Below are 21,327 nucleotides of genomic sequence, written 5' to 3' on the forward strand. Positions count from 1 at the left end.
AGCTGATTTGTTTCTCTTTGGTGTTCTATACATTTAGACACTCCGGGTTACTGGATTTTGGTACTGAGCCCTCCCAGCTGTTAAAGCCTTCCATGATCAAAGGATAGGATCATCATCATCATGGATAAAAACATCAGTAGTGAATGGAGCAGCTGCTGAAAGAAAAGTACTTTTGAAACGTAGAATCTTACAGACTGGCATTTGATATGAAAAAATTTGTCTTGGAAAGAGAAAAAGAGAAACTCTATACTCCCTTTGCTATTTCTTTAACCTAATTTTGATCAGGTGATATTGATCAAGGTCCTTATCTCCACAGAGATCAGGACATTGGATGCTCTAGGAAATGAACTTACCTGTAATAAAAATAAGATGGAACAAGTAATGACTCAGCTAGTATGCCATTTCTGCCAGGAAACCTTTCTTGACAACTCTTCCCTCCACCCCCCCATGTCCCACCCATATACGTGAAGATCACACACAGATAGGTTAGACACCCTTCCTGTGCGCTTACAAAGCAGTCTGAAAGCTGTATTACAATGACGCACCTACATGTCTCTCTTGCTCATTTCTGGGTCATGAATGCATTGAAGCATCTACTTTTTAGCTTTTTTTTGCGAACAAACAGTATTTTCCCAATCACAGCTAATTACTTCACACATCTTTCTAATCCTACGTAGACATGTTGAGCCGAAACATTTGCAATTAATAATAATAATTTTTTAAAGTTTTTTTATGGAGGTATAGTTGATTTACAAGTGATTAATAATTATTAGTTGATAAGAGACTTTTTTTCCCCAGGACCTTTCCCAGTGGTCAGTTTAATGGTGGGATCTGTTGTTCTGAGCATGGCCCCCGACGAACACTTTCTCATGTCCAGCAGTAATGGAACTACACTGAACACCACCATGATAGACTCCGCAGCTAGAGACGCAGCAAGAGTATTGATTGCGAGCACCCTTACTCTTTTGGTTGGAATCATACAGGTAATGGGCTTACAAGGAATATACAGATTGGCATGATTTGTATTTGAAAGAATTAACTGTAGAGCATGTGGACTTAAAGATTCATTTAAAAGCAAAACAAATCAATTTACCGACCCCTCAAAGTTATTTTTTAAGTTATATTGTTTTAGGTCAGATGCTAAAATAGTCAGCAAGCCCCCACTTATTAAGGCTCACTTAATCATCAAAGTCAGAGACAGAAAAAAAAAAAAAAAAAGGCAGAAGAACATGTGTGATTCAAATGAGACTAAGAGAAGGGAAATGAGCCAGAACCCATAAAGAGAAAAAAAATGTTCTGTTGAGCAGAGCCATGGCAACTGCAAGTCACAGAAATAAGCTACATGAATTTTTCTTTTCTTATTACATATCTAGAAATACTTAATGTTCGTACTACACATGGTTTTCAAATTTTAGAGTGGTGGAGGAGAGAGGGCATTAAGAAATTCAGATTTCTTTCCTACAAGTATTTTTGTGTTATCGGCAGGCTACCAGAGTTTTAATTGGTGTTAAGTTTAATTCATTAATAGTTCAAAAGGGTTGATCCTTCTCCCAGGCAAACATTTAATTTTTCCTTCCTTCTTCTTGTTCTAGTTGATATTTGGAGGTTTGCAGATTGGATTCATTGTGAGGTACCTGGCAGATCCTTTGGTTGGTGGATTCACAACAGCTGCTGCCTTCCAAGTGTTGGTCTCACAGCTAAAGATTGTCCTCAATGTTTCAACCAAAAACTATAATGGAATTCTCTCCATTATCTATGTAAGTGCTGCTTCTTAATCCAGGGATGGCTCACTTTTCCTCTTGAACTTGAGTCTGGAAAGTGTACGTTCCTCCATGCCATACTTTGGGAGTCACTGAACACATTCTTCTCTGAAAGAAGCAGTAGAATCAGGGGTAACATTGAAAAAGGCAGATTTTGTAAAACATTGTTCTCAGTTGATCAAAATAGTTTCAGAAGTATCATTGCTCTTAAAAATATTAATGAAAACAAAGTGCCACAATGAAGACTGGCCTGGGAGGCAGCAGACTTGAACCCCATTCTCAATTTTGCCTCTGCTAAGCTAAGTGACCTTGGACACATGGTGTAGGACAGTGGCTGAAAGCTCAGTTTGGATGAACGGGATTCATATCCTGACCCTATTGTTTATTATTTGCACTATTACATGAGCAAATCACCATGCCTCAGCTTCCTTCTCCATAAAATGGAGTTGGTAGTAATAGCTACCAATTAAGTTAAATAAGGATATATGAGAAGCACTTGGCCTAGGGGCTGGCCTATAACAAGTACTCAAAAAAAAAAAAAGTGTTATTTTGAAATTATTATTTCACATCCCAAGGCTTCTTTTCTGTTTTATTTATAAAGTGAAATGATTGGAGATGTACCTCTAAAGCCCTTTTTCACTGTGAGAGTCCATAAAATGCATAATGTAAATGTCTCAGCAATTATAGACGAAGAGGAACATTAGATTCAGAGATGATTCAACATGCAAAAGAGATGCAAAAGAAGGATGTAGATCACACTAATTAGATTTGAAAAAGTTCTTGGATCTAAATGTATGTTCTATATAAAGCATGTTATCAACGCTTGAAAAATGGTGGTAATAGTAACATGATGTCACCCTAGCTTGGGGAGAACGATACAAGGCAAATACAATGCGCCAGCGTTAAGAATGAGTTTGAGTCCTTTAATGACCCATGTATTAGCTTCTAAAATGAGGTAAGGCCATGCATACATATCTAAAAATTAGTGAGGTGGACAGGAATTTGCTCAGGTTCACAGCAGTGCCATAATCCCACATTACTCTGTCCATTCAACAGACATACCGAGTGCCTATTCCAGGCTAGATACTGTGCTAGGCAGTGGGACTAGGTAGAGGAGCCAGTTTAACATAGTGATTAAGATCATAGACTTTGAACTTCAGTAGACTTGAGTTGGAGTCTTGGTTCCACCACCTATGACACATGTGATTCTGGTCATGTCATATTTAACTTTTCTAAGCCTCAGTGTTCTCAGCTGTAAAATGGGAGTAGTGAGAGTAGCTGCTTGTTAGCATTCTGAGGATTAAAAATGAAAATTTGTGTAAAGCACTTAGTACAATACCAGGCTCATAGTAACAATCCAGTTCATTATTGTTATTTTCATTATCATGACGATCAGACCTCATGGAACTTACTGTTCACTTCCCAAGGACCCAGCGTATTAGCAGATGTTTTTTCATTCATCATTATTTCTGTCATTGTTGATTTTTTTCCTACTAAGACCTTGGTTTGCTTTGAGACCTTCTGACTACCTTTTTCTGAGAGGCTGTCTCACTTTTGCAGTCCCTACACACCATTTTTTTTTTTGCTTTCCTACTTTCTCTATCAACTGTTGATTCATTTATTCCTTCATTGTCATTCATTCATCTTTTCAATAAGTATTTATTGAAACCTGCCATGTGCCAGGCACTGTTCACTCCCTGTACAAACCCACTTACTCCTGAATCCACCAAGACAGTCCGACTGAGTGTGCTCGCCTCCTCGTGTGAACATCGCTAGGCCTGCATCCTCACAGATCACAGGAGGCCTAGGCCGTTGGGTGACCTGGGTCCCTGGCCACTGCTGGACTTCCACACACAGGGGACAGAAATAGTCCTTCTGGTCTCCTAGGACTATGTTTAAGATGAAGCTTGCTACAAATAACTCCACTTTCAACAGAGACCAAAGTAACCAGGAAACACTAGAACAAGGTCAAAAATAGTTTTTAAACTATTATGTGACTTATGTCCTGTTGAACATTATTCTTGAAGCCTCAGGTTAGAATGTGTTACAGAATTCTGCAAGCAATTCCTCCCAGGCCAGCCAAGTTGGATAAAGATACTTCAATCATTCTTGTGTGAGGATGAATATAAGCTTGCTCCTCTGGAAAAAAAAAAAAGAATCAGCAGGTCTGGAAATAATTGCATAAGGGTTGAATGAGCCACTCAGTACCTGAACAGAGAATTCTGCTTATGATATTACCAGTTGCGATTATTCGTGAAAGAATCCTTCAACACATGCAGGGCAGCTGTGGATTCCTCCAGGAAAGACTGTAAGATTGTTGTAAGATGCTGTCCCTGGAATGTAGTTAACATCCCTTTTGTTATAAGCTTGTGCTCTGGATCGCCTGCCTGCTCCTTCCTCCAAAAAAAAAAGGAAATAATGAATACAAGTAATGGGAGGAGGAAATATTGGGAAAGAAAGAAAAATAGAAACTTGTTTACAAATGCCAGAGATGCTGGGTACAAGAGACAGAAAGGAAAATTGTCAGAATTCAGAACTAGTAATAGTCAAGCTACCAGGTAACTACTCAATCATGTAAGTAAATCACACAGTCCATTTCCAAGTGGTTATGTCTTCCTACCGTTCACTCTGAATGGTTTGTCTCAATAGACAAGGGAAGCCTTTCTGCTTGCTGACTAAATTGACGTTACCTCCCCATTTCTTCCCCTAATGAGGAGGAAAACCACATGGAAAAGTTCTGCCCAGATGGTGGGAGTTTTGAAAGCTACCACTAAGCTCGATCAGATTCATTACTTCGAATCTATTTCAGTATGTAAAAATGAAGCCATTATAAAAGCAAAGTAACATTTTAAGGGTTGATCTTACATATGCAACAGAAGTTCTGGTAGGAGGAAATGCCTGACAGCAAGGGCTGATTATGAGGGATTTGTTATATTCATAGAGATAAGATGAATTAAAATAAATTTGGCACCAAAAGTTAACCAGTGAATTTCCTCATATGTAATATCAGGTATAATTTTTAACTTAAGGCTTCATATACCCAGAAGGAAGAAATTCTGTAAATGAAATGGTTCTAAAATTCTCCAAGCATGGTAGGAAATATAGTAAAATATTACCCATTCTGAAAAGTTTCATTATCTTGATTTGAACTGGTCAGAATACTAGGCTGAAATATGGAATCATAAGTATATCCATATTTTAAACACATTTGAGTAAGTATTTTAATAGTAAACTAAATTAGAATTACTTTACAGTGCTTTCGTAAAGTCTCATTTCTATATCTTTGAGTACAATCTGACTACTTCAGTTTCTATGGGTGAATTTTATTTCCACATAGATTAAGCTTTCTATTGTAGAACTTTTCATAAGAGATTCCGAATAAAATCAACTATACTCCAGTATAAAATAAAAGTTAAAAAAAAGATTCTGAATAACTACTCAGTATAGGTAATTAATATATTCATATGCCTTGTTTGATGCAATTGTGTAATATAAACTGATTTTGGTTTTTGCAACTCATATTACATTTGTAATACACCACAGGTGCTTTTTCTTCAAAGGTCTAAGTGACTCTCATAGATTACATGACAATCCTGTAGTGATCACTTTTGTAAGGTGAAAGTTTTTAGGATCAGGATAGGTATTCTGATTGTTCTTAAGTTTGAATATTTCTGTCTTGCACTGAGAGTAAACCTTTATTATATAGACAATTAATTGAGGTATTATATCTAGCTCATGAATTAATCAGGGTCATCATCAGAAAATTGATTATGTAAAGGGCCAGACAGCAATACCTTCAAGACTCTGAGTTGTTTGTATAGGGCTGTTTACTGCTATGGTAAATGCCTTAAATTCTTGAGTTGTTGTGTCCGCTTGTGGTAGTAGTTTTTTTGTTGTTTTTTTTTTTTTTCCTTTTCCACCCTGCTATCACTTGCATCATCTTGTTACTATCAATGTATCTGCCTCTAGCAATTTTTACTGACTCTGGAAAGCAGACAAAGTAAATGTGCTAGTATTGTGTTTAAAACAAGGGCAAAAATAGTCAGTGAAAGTCCAAGAGGCTTCCTACAAGTCAGATTCTCGAACTCTTGTTCAAGCACTTGGTGGCATGTATTTTGCTTGCACAGTAGCTTCTCCTCTCATTCCCTTACTCCTGAATGTTTTCCAAAGCGGTGGAGGTTGCTGGCAAGATGACTCGTACATTACTCAGTGAGCACTATACATAACTGTTACCAGATTGTTGTTATAATTATTTTAAGTAATATTTTATCTTCATATAAAAATATATCTATAAAAGGACTCATTCAAAGAAAGGTAACCTTCACTGGGAGATTAGTCGTCTCGAAGAATTGAGGAATACCTTCTAAAGTCATGCCTTCTACAGGACTGAAGTTCCTATAACAAAGATATTAGTGTTCTCCTCCGGGATTCTTCCTTGCTAATCTCCCTTGATTCCCAGAAACCTCCTATTTACAAAACAAAACTAGTTTTTCTTGAGCTGTCATGTCTGTCCACTTGGAAAGAGTTAGTTTTATTTAAGTCACCTTAGTTCAAGTTTGAACTAAGTACCAAATTAATTTCCAAAAATTTATACTTGACCTATATATCAATTCAATAGCTTTTCTTTGCCATAAAGAATGGATCAGTCTGTATGTATCTACATATGAAGAATTTTAGGGATTTTTATTCTCACCTGTATCATTCAGGTTTAGTGAAGAGCTTTACCTAAAATACTGGTTAACTGGGACTTTTGGTTTATCAGTTTTTAATCTCAATAATACATATCAACATGGTGAAAATTAGGTCACTTAATAGCACCTGTAAAACCACTTAAGGTATAAACTTTTAAAGCTTTTCTGCAAGCAAAAGACAGTATATAATGATATACTCTCTTGTAAAAATCTCATTCTTATTGTAAAAAATACAGATAAGCAAAAATAAGAAAGCAGAAATCACCCATACTTTTACCACTTCAAGTTAACCATCATTAATAACTTGGTATATATATTGCAAAGATTGGATGTCAGTGGTCTGTATATTAACCAACACATTTTTATAATTTTACATGAAATTCTTAAGTGCTCTTTGATGATGATATGATTTTTCATATGGGAACTATATAAAAACATTTTTTTTTACAGACTCTAATTGAGATTTTTCAAAATATTGGTAACACTAATCTTGCTGATTTCATTGCTGGATTACTCACCATTATCATCTGTATGGCAGTTAAGGAATTAAATGATCGATTTAAACACAAAATCCCAGTCCCTATTCCTATAGAAGTGATTGTGGTAAGTAGAATGTGTAATTAGAAAATTCAGCATTAATTAGTTTGATAAGAAAGGAATTGTTAAAACAAATGGACTTTTTTTTTTAACCTCTTTTGTTTTATTTCAGACAATAATAGCTACTGCCATTTCATATGGAGTTGACCTGGAAAAAAACTATAACGCTGGCATTGTTAAGTCCATCCCAAGTGGGTGAGTATGGAGTTCCTCTTAGGCAATACTAATATATTGTCAGTACTTTCTGTTTCAATGAAACTTAAGCTTCATTTCATTGGTCTTATTTGTGTGTGATCTTAAAGAAATACCCATTTGTGCAAACTATCAGATAAACAGTATGTGTGTAGATAAAGATCAAGCCATTTGTATAAAAGAGACCCGCATATGCTCTCTCTTTTTCTTTTTCTTTTTTTTCTTTTGCGGTACGCGGGCCTCTCACTGTTGTGGCCTCTCGCGTTGCGGAGCACAGGCTCCGGACCCGCAGGCTCAGGGGCCATGGCTCACGGGCCCAGCCGCTCCGCAGCATGTGGGATCTTCTGGGACCAGGGCACAAACCCGCGTCCCCTGCATCAGCAGGCGGACTCTCAACCACTGCGCCACCAGGGAAACCCTCTCTTTTTCTTTATGTTCTTAAAATGTGGCAGGACATGCACTTTTAACACCAGATTCCTGATTTAAACTCACATATACAATTACAGTATACTATACATACTGTAGAATCATGGTTAGTAACATTTATTGTACTGAGAACAATCTGCTTAAGGAAAAAGGGACATCTGGCCTAAATTCTCCTCCATTTAGTTTAATACATCTTAGATAATAATTATATCATTTGTGCCTATAAATAAAATGCATTATCTCTAAGGGAGGTTTGATATATTTGATAGTTTGATGAATTAAAAGAGTTAAGAACTAAGGTTCTTTGTCTACTTCTGTCACCATCTAGTCCTGTGGCCCTGGCAGTTTCTCCTATGACACAAAGAGAATGACAAACCACCGAAATCTCAACTTGAACTTGCTGTAAAGCACCAATGAGATCGCTCATAAAGTGCAAAGTGGACCAAGGGTCCTACAGTATAATTCGATCATATGACATTGAAAAAGAAACCCAGATGTTTATTACATTTGTAACATAAACTTATAGCATCTATGACTAGACTTGCTGTTAGATAACTAGTAAGTACTGGTTTCCCCTCCCTTAATAATAGCTGAGGGACCAGTAACAGTCTGTTTCTCATGCTCTTAATAGAAACTCCTCAGGCCAGCTCAGTCCTGGGGCTTATTCCACAGAGAACTGCTGCCTTGCCATTGGGTTAATCTTATGATTTCTTCTAATCTGTTCAAAAAAAAAAAAAAGAAAAATTACAGCTGGCTACATGGGGCTTAACTTACATATCATTCTTTCTGGTGTTTCTCAAACTCACTTTTTTTTAAGAATCACATGAGGCCCTTGTTAACACAGATTCCTAGTTCCAACCCCGAACCTATGGAATCAGGCTTTCCAGAGGAGGGGCCTGGGAATTAATATTTTTCAAACGGGCTTCAAGTGATTCTAATGCTCAGGTAAGTTTGGGAAACTTTACATTAGAGGATCAACATTTTGATAGTGAATCCTAATGCTGGTATAAATTTAGTGATAAAAAGATGCAGTGTTGGCTATTTGAGTTATGGCGTTTTCACCCTAACAGATTGAGTAGTTATAAACAGCTACATAAAAAATATATTTCATAGATCCCTGTTGTCAGGCTTCCTAGGGTGTAACTCTTAGAGGAGGTCCATAGCAAATGCCCAGTCCCATAAGTCCATGTTCCATTAATAGATTTAGGGAACTCATTTTTACTGCCCTAAGTCAGCAGTCCCCAGCCTTTTTGGCACCAGGGACCGGTGTCATGAAAGGCAAGTTTTGCACGGAGTGGGGTGGGGTCGGGTGGGGCGGAGGATGGTTCAGGCGGTAAAACAAGCGACGAAGAGCAGCGGATGAAGCTTCGCTCGCTCGTCCGCCGCTCATCTCCGTGCACAGGTACCGGTCCCTGGCCCGGGGGTTGAGGACGCCCGCCCTCAGTGATCCTTTCTGACCCTATCCAGAGCTTTCCTGGCTGCTCTCCTGCTGAGAGTGGATCTCTAGCCTCTTGCTCTTGGGTTAGTCAAGTTGCATCCTCTGACAGACCGCCTGGTGTGATTGGTCAGCTGACCTAACCTGCCTGGCCCCCAGGACTCAAAGCTCCTCCCCAAGGGCAGTGATCCCATTTGTCTTGTGTAACTTTTTGGTAGCACTGAAACAAGTCTAATAACGTTAACAAACCTGAAAAAGAAAGGGTGCTGTGGAGAGATTGGAAAAGGGCAAGGAAAGGAGAGAAAGGTGAGTAGGACAAAAGGAAGAGGAACAAAGAGAAACGCTGTGCTACCCACCTCTTCATCCCCTCCCCACATCAAGCCCCCAAAAAGGGAGTAAAAGCACAGCCGCCGCCAGCAGCTTCCTTTTGTCCCATTGAGGGCCAATGCCATATGTCAGTATCGCTCAGGGCCCAAGGACACTGTCCCCAAAACCGTGACCACTTGCCTTACTTCCCTACTCCCTTGCTTGGCCAAGTATACCATTTCTGCAAGTCCGGTCAGCTTCTGAGTGTCCCACTAGGATTCACCTAAACGAGGAGCCCTCATTCTCTCACTGACCCTTTTTCTTTTTTGTTGTTGTCTTTCGTTTTTTAATTTTTACTTTTTGTCCGCACCGCACGGTATGTGGGATCTTAGTTCCCAGACCAGGGATCGAACCCGTGCCCCCTGCATGGGAAGCCCAGAGCCCTAACAACTGGACTGCCAGGGAAGTCCCATCGCTAACCTTTTTCTTAACCAGCAGGCTCTAAAACGGTCAGTCAGATCTTGTGACCCAGGAAATCATCTAATATCTAACATTCATACCTGGACATAATAAATGACCTTGAGCAGATCATTTCACTTTTCTGGGCCTCAGTTCCGGTATCAACAAAAAGAGAGGTAGATTCAACAATTTCTAGGATATTAGATTAGGATATTAATTTGGATAATATTAGGATATTAGCTGGCTCTAGATTTCTATTGTTTTCTATAAGAATCATTTCTACTTTACTACTTCCCTCTAATTATAGGCGGAAAAAAATATAGTTTCCTATTAAAGGAACTTCAGGTGTGAGGTAGGTCAGGGAGATTGCCTTTTGCTTTTGTTTCTTGGCCAGGGACCTCTGGAATTACACCCTATGGATAGTAATCAAGATATAGGTACAAGTGGGCTTCCCTGGTGGCGCAGTGGTTGAGAGTCCGTCCGCCTGCCGATGCAGGGGACACGAGTTCGTTCCCCGGTCCAGGAAGATCCCACATGCTGTGAAGCGGCTGGGCCCGTGAGCCATGGCTGCTGAGCCTGCGCGGCCGGAGCCTGTGCTCTGCAATGGGAGAGGCCACAACAGTGAGAGGCCCACACACCGAAAAAAAAAAAATATAGGTACAAGAAAGGCATCCACCACCCCCCCGATTTTCATATTTGGGGACAATTGCAGGCTTATAAACTTGTAGATTTATTTCTTTATACAGTTGGTAGAGTAGCTCTGGTTTTGTCAAACAGCAACTGTTTGATCCCGCAGTTGTTGGGATGTCTTAATCATTGTGACTGTGGAGCATTATGATAATTACACACATTTAATCTTTTTCGGACTCAAGAAGATTTTAAATATCATGGCTCTTAGAATGGATTTTCCACTTAGCTCTTTTAGCATCTTACATTCTTTGTCTCTTTAACAGACCTGACCTCACCTTGTACAGGGTAAATCTCATTTTATGGCTAGGATATCTTTTAAATTCAAAGACCTTTAAGATGAAATTGTGTAAGGAGAAACACTAATGTGTGAAATGGCACAGCATGGGATTGTATGGTATTAAGAAATCAGTAATGACAGGCTTATTCTTGTCAGAGCGTAGATAAGGCAGCATCTGTAGCCTCTCAAATAGGGGACAAAGGAATCTGCCAGTGAGATAGCACCAACTTCTGATTGAAACCTGTAAAAACAGATGCTACCACTTATGCATCTCACGTACCTCTTGCCCTCCTGGATCAAGTCCTTTCATTTCTGACTTGTGGATGGGTTGATAGAGCATTTGGTGAGGTGGGAGAAGAGCATTATGGTCAAATTTTCACAGCATTTTTCATGTAAAAACTCACTAGGTTTTTGCCTCCGGCGATTCCATCTGTGAGTTTGTTTTCTGAGATGCTGACTGCATCATTTTCCATCGCTGTGGTCGCTTATGCCATTGCAGTGTCTGTAGGAAAAGTATACGCCATCAAGTATGATTACACCATCGATGGGAACCAGGTATGGTCACTCTTGCTGAACTGGTTTTGTAGGGCTGAAAATAAGAAGAAAACATAAATGGGAAAGATTTTTGTTGTCTGCTAAAGAAGGAATTGGTTTCTTCCACCCATCTTTATTGAGTTGGTTTCTCTCCTGTGTGTGCTAATTTGAAATTATTTTGAAATATACATGTTGTATCACTTAATTTTTTAAATATATATTACTGTTTCTTTATCCATATTTTATTATATGTCTCTGAAAGATAAACATGTAAAAAGCAATCGTGATATATCATCATATCTAAAAAATTAGCGGTAATTCCCTAATACCATCTAATAACCAGTCGGTTTTCAGGTATAACCACAAGATCATTATCACAACTAAAAAAACTCACAGTAATTCCTTGATAATATCAACTATCTAGTCAGTTTTCAGATTATCTTAAAAAGTTTTTTTCAAGAGTTGATTTGTCTGGTTAAGTATCCAAACAAGCTCCATGTGTAGTATTAGCTTGATACATCTCTTTTTTGCTTTACATTTTTTAACAAATTATTTTTTTAATTGGGGTATAGTTGAGGTACTATATTATATAAGTTTCAGGTGTACAACATAGCGATTCACAAGCGTTAGAGGTTATACTCCATTTATAGTTCTTAGAAAACATTGGCTATATTCCTTGCACTGTATGCATCACTGTACTTTTTATTAAATTAATTTTTTTGGAGTATAATTGCTTTACAATGTTGTGTTAGTTTCTACTGTACAGCAAAGTGAGTCAGCTATACGAATACATATATCCCCTCTTTTTTGGATTTCCTTCCCATTTAGGTCACCACAGAGCATTAAGTAGAGTTCCCTGTGCTATACTGTATGTTCTCGTTAGTTGTCTATTTTACACATAGTATTAATCGTGTATATGCATCACTTTACTTTTTAAGAAATAAGTTGAAGTAATCCTAATTTTTAAAAAGTTAATTCAGTTAGGTCATAAATAACATTTAAGCTTAACAGATTGGAATAAGAATTCTTCATGTAATCTAGTATCGCCTGGTAATTGTTTTTTTAATGACAGCTATAATATGGCAAAACAGAGCAACAAACACCAATGATAATAGTTGTGACCACTTTAAATTGAGGTGGTTTATTGTGCAATTACAGGTTTCCCCTGCTACCCTAACGTAGAGCGTTCCTATGAAAACTTTCTTAAGCAGAAATGGCAGTAAAGTGAAGAAGCAGTTACCTTAGGACACATCTTGCAAACAGATGCACAAAATCCATTTAGATGAAGCACAGGTGCTCACCAACACGGTTCAAAGCGATGGCGGCCCGATGCTGAGATGCTGAGTGCAGTTTCCGGGGGAGGAGCTTGGTGGTGCCACTCTCCCTACTTGGGGGGCATGCTGCCTCTATAAGGGCTAGCTACAAAACGGATGCTTTTCACCCTTTTTGTAAAAGCAAAAAGCCCCTTGGGATTTCTTTCAGTTAGCAAAAACAGGTACTAACATAGGTCTTTCGTAAAAGCCAAGTGGCGTAAAGTGAGCTTTTGAAAAGCAGGGGATACCTGTAATAGATACAGGACATTTTTGGTAGCACCTGATACATTTACCAGGTGAGCTGATTTTCCACTGCTTGCAAATCTGCAAGTATGGTTGGTTTCTGAAAACATAGCATAGCAATTACAGCAGTTAAATGATTAGTACTCAATAAGAATAACAGCCCTCCTAATCATAATACACTTCATAGCAAATATCCAACCACAGAGAAAATATTTCATGTGAGAGTTACAGATATGCCACTCACCAGGAAGTGAAATAAGCATTTGAGCAAAAGATCAGTCAATCTTAAAAACAACTGAAAGCAGTGAAGCCTCTCTTAGGCTCTACGGAGCCAGAAGTCCCCATGTCTTCCAAGGGTCCCAAGCACATTTAATGGTAAGAATTAAACTGGGACTCCCAGGCAGGGTGGGCTTGAGAGTTTGCTTTCTTAATGCTCTTCCTTAAACACTTGGCGAGGGTCTTGCAAAGATTTGATATGTAGCAACACTGCCATCCAGTCTCTCTCTTAGGAATTCATTGCCTTTGGGATCAGCAACATCTTCTCTGGATTCTTCTCCTGTTTTGTGGCCACCACTGCCCTGTCCCGCACCGCCGTCCAGGAGAGCACTGGGGGAAAGACACAGGTATGTAACAGCGGTGTCGTAATATCCATCTAGAATGATGGAAAGAATGAGTCAGGGGAATGGTGGCTCAGAAAGGCTTGCACAAGAACTCAGCAGGACGATTAGCCTTTGAGAAAAGAGAAACTTGTACTTCCTGGTCTGATTGCACCCGGGGTCTCTCCATCTCCTTGACGGTGATCCATCCCCTCCCCTAAAAACTCTTCCACAGCAACATTTATGGTTTTCTGATGCAGCAAGTCTCAAACCATTTTGTGTGAGTGCTCAGCTGGTAGATAGCTCCACTTACTTCTTTTCCAGGGACGATAGCAGTTGACGAGGAATCAGTCATGAAGAATGCTGATTTTTACCAATTTGTTATCTGGAGATAGAGAAGGCCTAGTAAGAGCACTTTGTGGCTTAGTGAGTTATTCTATTTTCAGGAAAATGAAAAACTGTCTATTTACATTTCCTTTACAAGGATCAGGAGCTTCGTCCATAGGCGTTGGGTCCCACAGAACAAGTTTGCTAGCCGAGGATATTTTTGTTGTAACATTTTGGCATCTCTTCCTGAGCAAGACTTTTGTTCCTAAAGTTCTGAATGTGGGTTTCATCTTGCCTTTTTTTTTTTTTTTTTTTTTTGTGGTACGCGGGCCACTCACTGTCGTGGCCTCTCCCGTTGCGGAGCACACGCTCTGGATGCGCAGGCTCAGCGGCCATGGCTCATGGGCCTAGCTGCTCCGCGGCATGTGGGATCTTCCCAGACCAGGGCACAAACCCGTGTCCCCTGCCTCAGCAGGCGGACTCTCAACCACTGTGCCACCAGGGAAGCCCTCATCTTGCCTTTTAAATGTGGTTTTTAAGTTGTTGCCAAACCAGCATCCAAGTTAATCTCTGGAAAACTCCTCCTTCAATGGGCTAGAAAGCTCAGGAACTGTTCTCAGACCATTCTTTCCAGCAGGACATGAGTCAGCTAAGCCAAACCAAGTAGATGGGGGTGAGGGGCAGCTCAGGAATTGTGTTTCTGTTATGCCTGAAGAGTTTTCTCATCCCAGTACAGAAAGAACTATTATTTAAGAGTAAAAAGTACATTGAGACTATAAAGGAGAACAACAAATCCAAAGTGAATAGGGTAACACACACACACACGTGCACACACACACACACACATACATACACACACAGAGAGTCTTCAAATAGGGTTTTTTAAGGTAGAGACACAAATAAGTACAAAAGAGAGAAACTGAGAAAATGAATGACTCCAACAAGGAAGTTGCCCAGGGGGAGCCTGAACTGTCCCCAAGGTGCCCACGATGCTCCTTTACCATTTATAAAGGATCTTGGTGACAGTGTCAGAAGAACTGGCCTCTTCCAATTTCTTGACTCCCGTTCAACAAAAATTTAGTCTAAATTTTCAGAATTTTTCTGTTTAAAATTGAGTTTTCTTTGCTTTTTTCTGCAAACATTTCCAGCTTTGTGAGAGCAAATAAAACAATACAGCCTCAAACAGGAAGCATAACCAGAGATCTGTGGTCAAGGGGAAGAGGTTGGAGGTGATTGCCAGAGCTGTACCTGCGGTTCAGGGGGTAGCTGTCAGCAGTGAAATTTTCTGCTGCTTCCACTGGAGATGGGGCCCTGACAAGCTCTCCAGGGCACATGGCTGTAAGTGGGTGCAGGCATATCCCCAAGTGCTGATGTCCATTCTCTGCTGTTACTTCCAGACTGAAATGGGCACAGTCCCGTCCATCCTCCCCTCCCCTCCTAAGAATGCCCATGTAAAGTGATTCCTTGGCAGAGGCTTTGGGGATAATGGTGTTCTGGTAAGCTAATACCCCCTGCCACACACTGGCGTGTATTATATTTAGGAATGAAGGATGCCAGGATTTCAGTACTGAAGAATGAAGCAAGCAGAGAAATAGCTTGATATTTAATTACTGAAATGTACACTAAGTTCTGGGATTAAAAGTCTAAGTGTCTGGACTGAAATCCAGGGACTTGTGACCAACTAAACTGGCAAGTCTTCTCCTGTTGTGTGGCTTCTCATGTTTTTTTTCATGTTGGAGCCTCAGTTTCCGCATCTATGCAATGGGGATAATAATTGTATCCGCCTCATAGGGATGTTGTGAGGATTAAATAAGAAAATGTTTATAAAATCCTGGCACTCACTTGTAAATGTTGATGGTTCCGGTCATTAACTTCTCAAGGTAAGAATAGTGCCTTAGTACCTATGATACATATGTTGTACCTGGCACATAAGAAGCACCCGGCATGTATTTGCTGAATGAATGAACAGAATCATAAGTATTAGTGGACATCAACTGTTTGCAACACATCTACAGATTGTAGAAGAGCTCAACATTGCAACCTGCTCTTTCCCTCACCCCCATCTGACTCCTACTGATTAATGAAAAAGTAATTCTGATGATAAACTATTCCCTAGCTCTGGTTACCCTCTCACTTAAGAGAAGAATTAATTCTCTAGTAACTGAATCTGCTCATAGATATGAAATCTACAGCATTTCCTGCAAAATAAGTAATTTTCCTTTATAAATTAAGTACAAGCAATGGGTTCCCTCACAGATTTTAAAGTAGTAACCAAAATTAGTCTTGGTCTCCATCATTGGAGGCTAATTATTTCCTATCCTCAGTGAGTAGGTGGCCACCCTCCTGGCATGAGTTGGGCAGCTGGTTGTGATCCCTGTCCCCAAATCTCCATCCCTCTCACCAATTCACAGAGCCCTACATCCACAGTGAGATGCATGTGGCTCATGATAGACAATGAATGTTGGTTAAGTAATTGCGTAGAAGAAAGGAAGGAAGGAAAGGAGGGAAGGAGGGAGGAAGGATACCAGCTTCTCTGCTTAGATAGGAGAGGGGAAAGCTCACCAAGGTACTGGGAACCCGGAGGTGTGGTGCTGGGAGATAACAAATTGCCTAGAAAAGGGGATCTGGCTGGACAGAGCAGACTTTTCTGTACGTCATATACGTAATATCGCCTCAGTCTGGCCTAAGTATCCTCTGAACATGACTGAGCAATTTGCCAGCTGGAGTGAATGAGCGTGGATATGAAATTCCCTTAAGTTTTCGGACTTTTAATTTCTATTGGCTTTATGTGTCTCCTTGAAGGCAAACATCTTGCACTAGGCAGTACTTGGGCCCAGGGCAACCTTCTCTCCTGCCTCCTCTCTGGTCGCTTTGCTTCTGGCTCCCTGTCTCCTTCTCTCCTTTGTTTCAGAGCTACTAGGCTTCACCTCGGCCAGGCCCCAGCTGTCTCAGCAGAGAACCCATTGGTCATCTAATCACAACAGAGAGTAGTCCCCACCCCCTCAGCCTCTCTCCTAACTAGTTACGGATCTTAGGAGAGCTTTTTTGCCAGCGAAGGTAAAGTTTCTGAAGCTTCCTTGACTTCTGCTACTGCCCACCCTCACTCGGGCTGCTTGTGGGGCAAAGCTCTGAGCCTGAATCCGTGCAGCTGTGGGAGGATGAGGGAGACATGGTCCCACCACTCAGCAGGCTCGTGTGGCATTCTGAATCTGCAGAAAGACTGGTAAATTTATTTTCTCTGAGATTATCATGGCAACCATGTATACAAAGTGTTATCTGAATCATTATCAGGTTGCTGACTCAATAATGCAGCAGAATCAGTTATGTGCTATGAGAATTTATTTCCCAAGAACATTACAAGGATCTGTGGTCCGGGAAGGGGGATGGGCCCTGTTTCCTCGAATGGCAAACGACTAGAAGTTTGGCCTCTTGAGTTGACACCAAAAGTATATGTCTGCAGTGTATCCAAGTGCAATCCAGGCTTTATTCTACCAGACTCAGGGTCCACATTTTCTTTAATTTCTCTGCCATAGCTACTAAATGTATGGTTTTCGCAAATAATTCTCACTTGTCTCAACAGTATTGAGCAGAAGGGGGGAAGTTGGGAAGTGTCACGTGTGCCCATGAACAGGCTCTTGCACGCATGTGTCCAGCAAGCACACGTCCAGAGGGGGCAGGACGGACCCTGGTTATGGGACACGTATGTCTTTCAGGTTGCCGGCATGATCTCGGCTGGGATTGTGATGATCGCCATCGTTGCCCTGGGGAAGTTGTTGGAACCCTTGCAAAAGGTATAACACTGCTTCTCGCCACACCGATTCCATACTTCCCCTTCACTGCTCTGCCACCTGAGAAGTAACGGGGGATTTAGAAGTCATCACATGGAAAACCATTCCCCTGAATAACTCAGCTTCCCTGTGTCTCTTGGCAGTCGGTCTTGGCAGCTGTTGTAATCGCCAACCTGAAGGGGATGTTTATGCAGGTGTGTGACATTCCTCGTCTGTGGAGGCAGAATAAGACTGATGCTGTAAGTCACTTACCATCCCTTTTTCTCTGAAATAAGAATTGTTTCTTATATGCTTCTTGCCATATGATTACATCCCCTTATCTCCTAAGTCTTACTTGCATTTTGGGAACCCGAGCAGAAATTAGAATTTTGTGGATAAGCCAAAGCTGGGAAGTCTTCCACATGAGCTGTGATTTGTGAAGGTCCTGTATCTCTGGGAAGATTCATTTCCGGCAAGAATCCCATATGAGCTCCTTCGTATACCCTTGGCCTTCTAAAGCCAAAAAACAAACACATTTTTAAAAAACCCTCTAATTTAGAAAGACAAACAAAACAAAAACAAAGCAAAAACAAAATACGAAACCCCACATTGATTATAATATTGATTAAAGTAACCTTTACAAGTCTTCTGAGGGATTGTTAGAAAAAAAAAAAAAAGAAGCTAAACCCTTCAGAGTTCTGCCCTAATTTAAACCAGAACAGATAAAAAGAATGGGAAAACTCCCTATATATCTATATGGAAAGATCTCCAAGACAAATTGTGAAGTAAAAAAGAGACCAGTGCACAATGGAAGAGTGTGTATAACACACCAAAAGAAGGGAAAATAATATATGCTTTGTAGTCATATTTGCTTGTATTTGCCAAAAGAAATGCTGGAGAAAAGTGTGCACATGTGTGTACACACACAGAAATAAACGAGGACACAAGAAAGGAGCGTCGTTGGGAATGGATGGAGAAAGGAGAGAGTTACAACCAAGATTTTTCAGTGCACACTTTTTTTTTTTTGGCCGTGCCACGCAGCATGCCAGATCTTGGTTCCCCTACCAGTGATCAAACCCGTGGCCCCTACAATGGAAGCGCAGAGTCTTAACCACTGGACTGCCAGAGAAGTCCCACTGCACACCTTTTTAATACTAATTTTATTTTGAACCATGTCAATATGCAAAAATTAAATTTAAGAATATTTAAATGGAACAGCTGGCCTTTACTGGAAAGGGCAATTTCCACTTCCACTTAAAGTATGCAATGAAGTCAGAATATTTTACAACGCTGTAATTTGTTCGTGGACAACTGATCTTATTTTTACAGGTAATTGCTCACCTGATGGTACCTGATGAATTAACATAATTCCTTTCATTTCCATGTTTTCCTAGGTTATCTGGGTGTTTACGTGCGTAGCATCCATCATTCTGGGGCTGGACCTCGGTTTACTAGCTGGCCTTATATTTGGATTTCTGACTGTGGTCTTGAGAGTACAATTGTGAGTAATATAAGATCCAGGTTATCGATAAACAGGACAACACACCCTGAGATTTATTATATTTCTTTATTGTGATAAATACAATAAAAGCACTCCGTTTCATAATAGTTACTATATATTGAGTGCTTCTACAAATTAAGCGTATGGTGCTTTACACACATTATCATATTTAGTCTTCAAAAAAACCCTGTGAATAGGTTTTACTCTCCTCATTCTAGTAAGATAACTGAAGCTCAGAAAGGTTAAGAACCTTCCCCAAGATCAGCTAGTCAGTGGCAGAGACAGGATTTGAACCCAGATCTCACCCCAAAATCTATGCACTTATTCACATGGTCTACTGCTATGCTCTCCTCCAAGTCATGGTAAGACTAAAAGATACGTGATTCAGCAAAAGACTGAAGTTGCTGTGTAGTTTCTTTTTAAAATGAGATGATGTCTGAGAGGCACTGGGCCCAAGCCTTGGGCCCAGACAGCTGCTAAATATATTGTAGCTCATTTTCTTTTGAAGCTAGTAACCCAGAAATTATGTAACAACCCAGAACAGGAGACTTTAAAACAGTTGACTGTAGCCAAAATTCATTCAAATCTGCCAAATAAGGTATGTACCCAATAAGCCACACCAATTATGCAAAGTAGACATGATTAGGTCCTCTGCAGAGTGAAAGCAACACAGACACAGTTCAAAGTAATGGAAAACAATCTGTGAGGCAGCCGAAAGGTGTGTGTTTTTTCATTTGTTCTGTTTTGACTTTTAAAAAATTTTTTTATTAAAAAAAATCTTTTTTCTGGCCGCGAGGTTGGCGGGATCTTAGTTCCCCAACCGGGGGTATACAGGCCCTTGGCAGTGAGAGTGCGGAGTCCTAACCACTGGACCGCCAGGGAATTCCCTTGTTTTGACCCTTGAGAGGTCTTTGGTAGATGCCCTTCTGGGTCCATGGAATTGTCTGAACAGAGAGCAGAAGCGTGCTTCTCTCCTTCCTCAAAACTTCTGTTATCTTCCCAGGCGTCTGGTCCCTTCTTTGCCTGCACTTGGGCCATGAAGGAGTACAAAACCTGGGGAAACCTCAACACGGATGTCTTCAGCTTAGCATAAGTCCACCTTTCCCGTTCCACCAACCAATTCTCCTTCCCTCCCTCCATCCCTCCCCTGGCATGTTAGAGCCTGCCCAAAGTCTTGTGTTTACTGCCTCAGCACCCTTAAATGGTTGCCCAAGGGCCCGAAAGAGTTCACAAGCGTCCAAAGTACCCAGTGTGCTACTGGGAAACACCTCAGAAACTCTCCTTGGAAGAGAGTTTTGTGCCCTGGATGCCTCCGTGTTTACTTTGACTTGTGTGAGTGTGATTGGGGGAGAAGGGTTTTGTAGAGAAAGACTATACAGTTTCTAAGGTTTAAGTTAAAAATCAGCACTGCACAGCAAGCTGAGGAAAATCGGTGGCACCGTTCAGCTGCAGATTTGGTAACGAGGCTTTGAGCCAACAAAAAGCAGTATCCTCCACAGTATTTAATTTCCAGTAATTATAAGGCTGATCCAGAGAGCACATTGCTGAGAGGACCCTAAACAGACACTCTTTCTTCAGGAATTGTGTTTAGCATATGTCCCTAGTCACACTTGAAGAATCATGGAATTTATGGGATTGCATCAGAAACAGGAAATCAACAGTCTGGTGGATGGGAAGGACTCATGTCTGGTCCTCCCAGGCTCCTATTTCTATGAAATGATACTAATTTGATCAGTGCAGACTCTCCATACTTCATCAGAAAGTTGCTATAACTCACAAGTTCTAGGCACCACGCCAGGCAACGAAGACCCATGGGTTAAAGATAGAGGCTGTGCTCCTCTTCCCTCCAGGGCCTTTTTGAACTTCTCTAAACAGTTTACTCACCAGTAAAATTGAGGATAATACTGCTGATCTTTCAGCGTTATGGTAGGGCTCAAATAAGATTTAACATGTGTGAAAGCTCTTTGCTTATCCTATAAAGTCGTACACATATGAAAGTATGATGCTTATTACTTCTTGCATCAGAAATGAGGCACACTTCCTTCTTCTCCCCGAATCCTACACAAACACCGGCTGTTCACTTTTAGCTACCGGAAAATGTCATCTGCGATAAAGACAGAGTCCCAAAACACCCAAATTATGGGCTCTTTAGTATCTGTAATTTCTTCTAACTTTTTATTCCAAAATATGCCTGTTCCAAAAACTCCTGACCT

At 40.4% G+C, this 21,327-nt stretch overlaps 1 protein-coding gene across 1 annotated transcript in view; it reads left to right on the plus strand.

The window, feature by feature from the left end:
* Positions 1-21,327, plus strand: part of SLC26A4 (solute carrier family 26 member 4) — a 48,764-nt gene that overhangs the window by 9,943 nt on the left and 17,494 nt on the right. The window contains exons 4-12 of the mRNA XM_060156209.1: positions 799-983; positions 1,593-1,757; positions 6,902-7,054; positions 7,161-7,243; positions 11,241-11,388; positions 13,433-13,546; positions 17,560-17,637; positions 17,778-17,873; positions 19,008-19,114. Coding sequence (XP_060012192.1) covers positions 799-983; positions 1,593-1,757; positions 6,902-7,054; positions 7,161-7,243; positions 11,241-11,388; positions 13,433-13,546; positions 17,560-17,637; positions 17,778-17,873; positions 19,008-19,114 — 1,129 coding nt within the window. The remainder of the gene's footprint in view (positions 1-798; positions 984-1,592; positions 1,758-6,901; positions 7,055-7,160; positions 7,244-11,240; positions 11,389-13,432; positions 13,547-17,559; positions 17,638-17,777; positions 17,874-19,007; positions 19,115-21,327) is intronic.

Source organism: Lagenorhynchus albirostris, chromosome 8 (assembly GCF_949774975.1).
Source record: "Lagenorhynchus albirostris chromosome 8, mLagAlb1.1, whole genome shotgun sequence".
Taxonomy (NCBI): Eukaryota; Metazoa; Chordata; class Mammalia; order Artiodactyla; family Delphinidae; genus Lagenorhynchus; species Lagenorhynchus albirostris.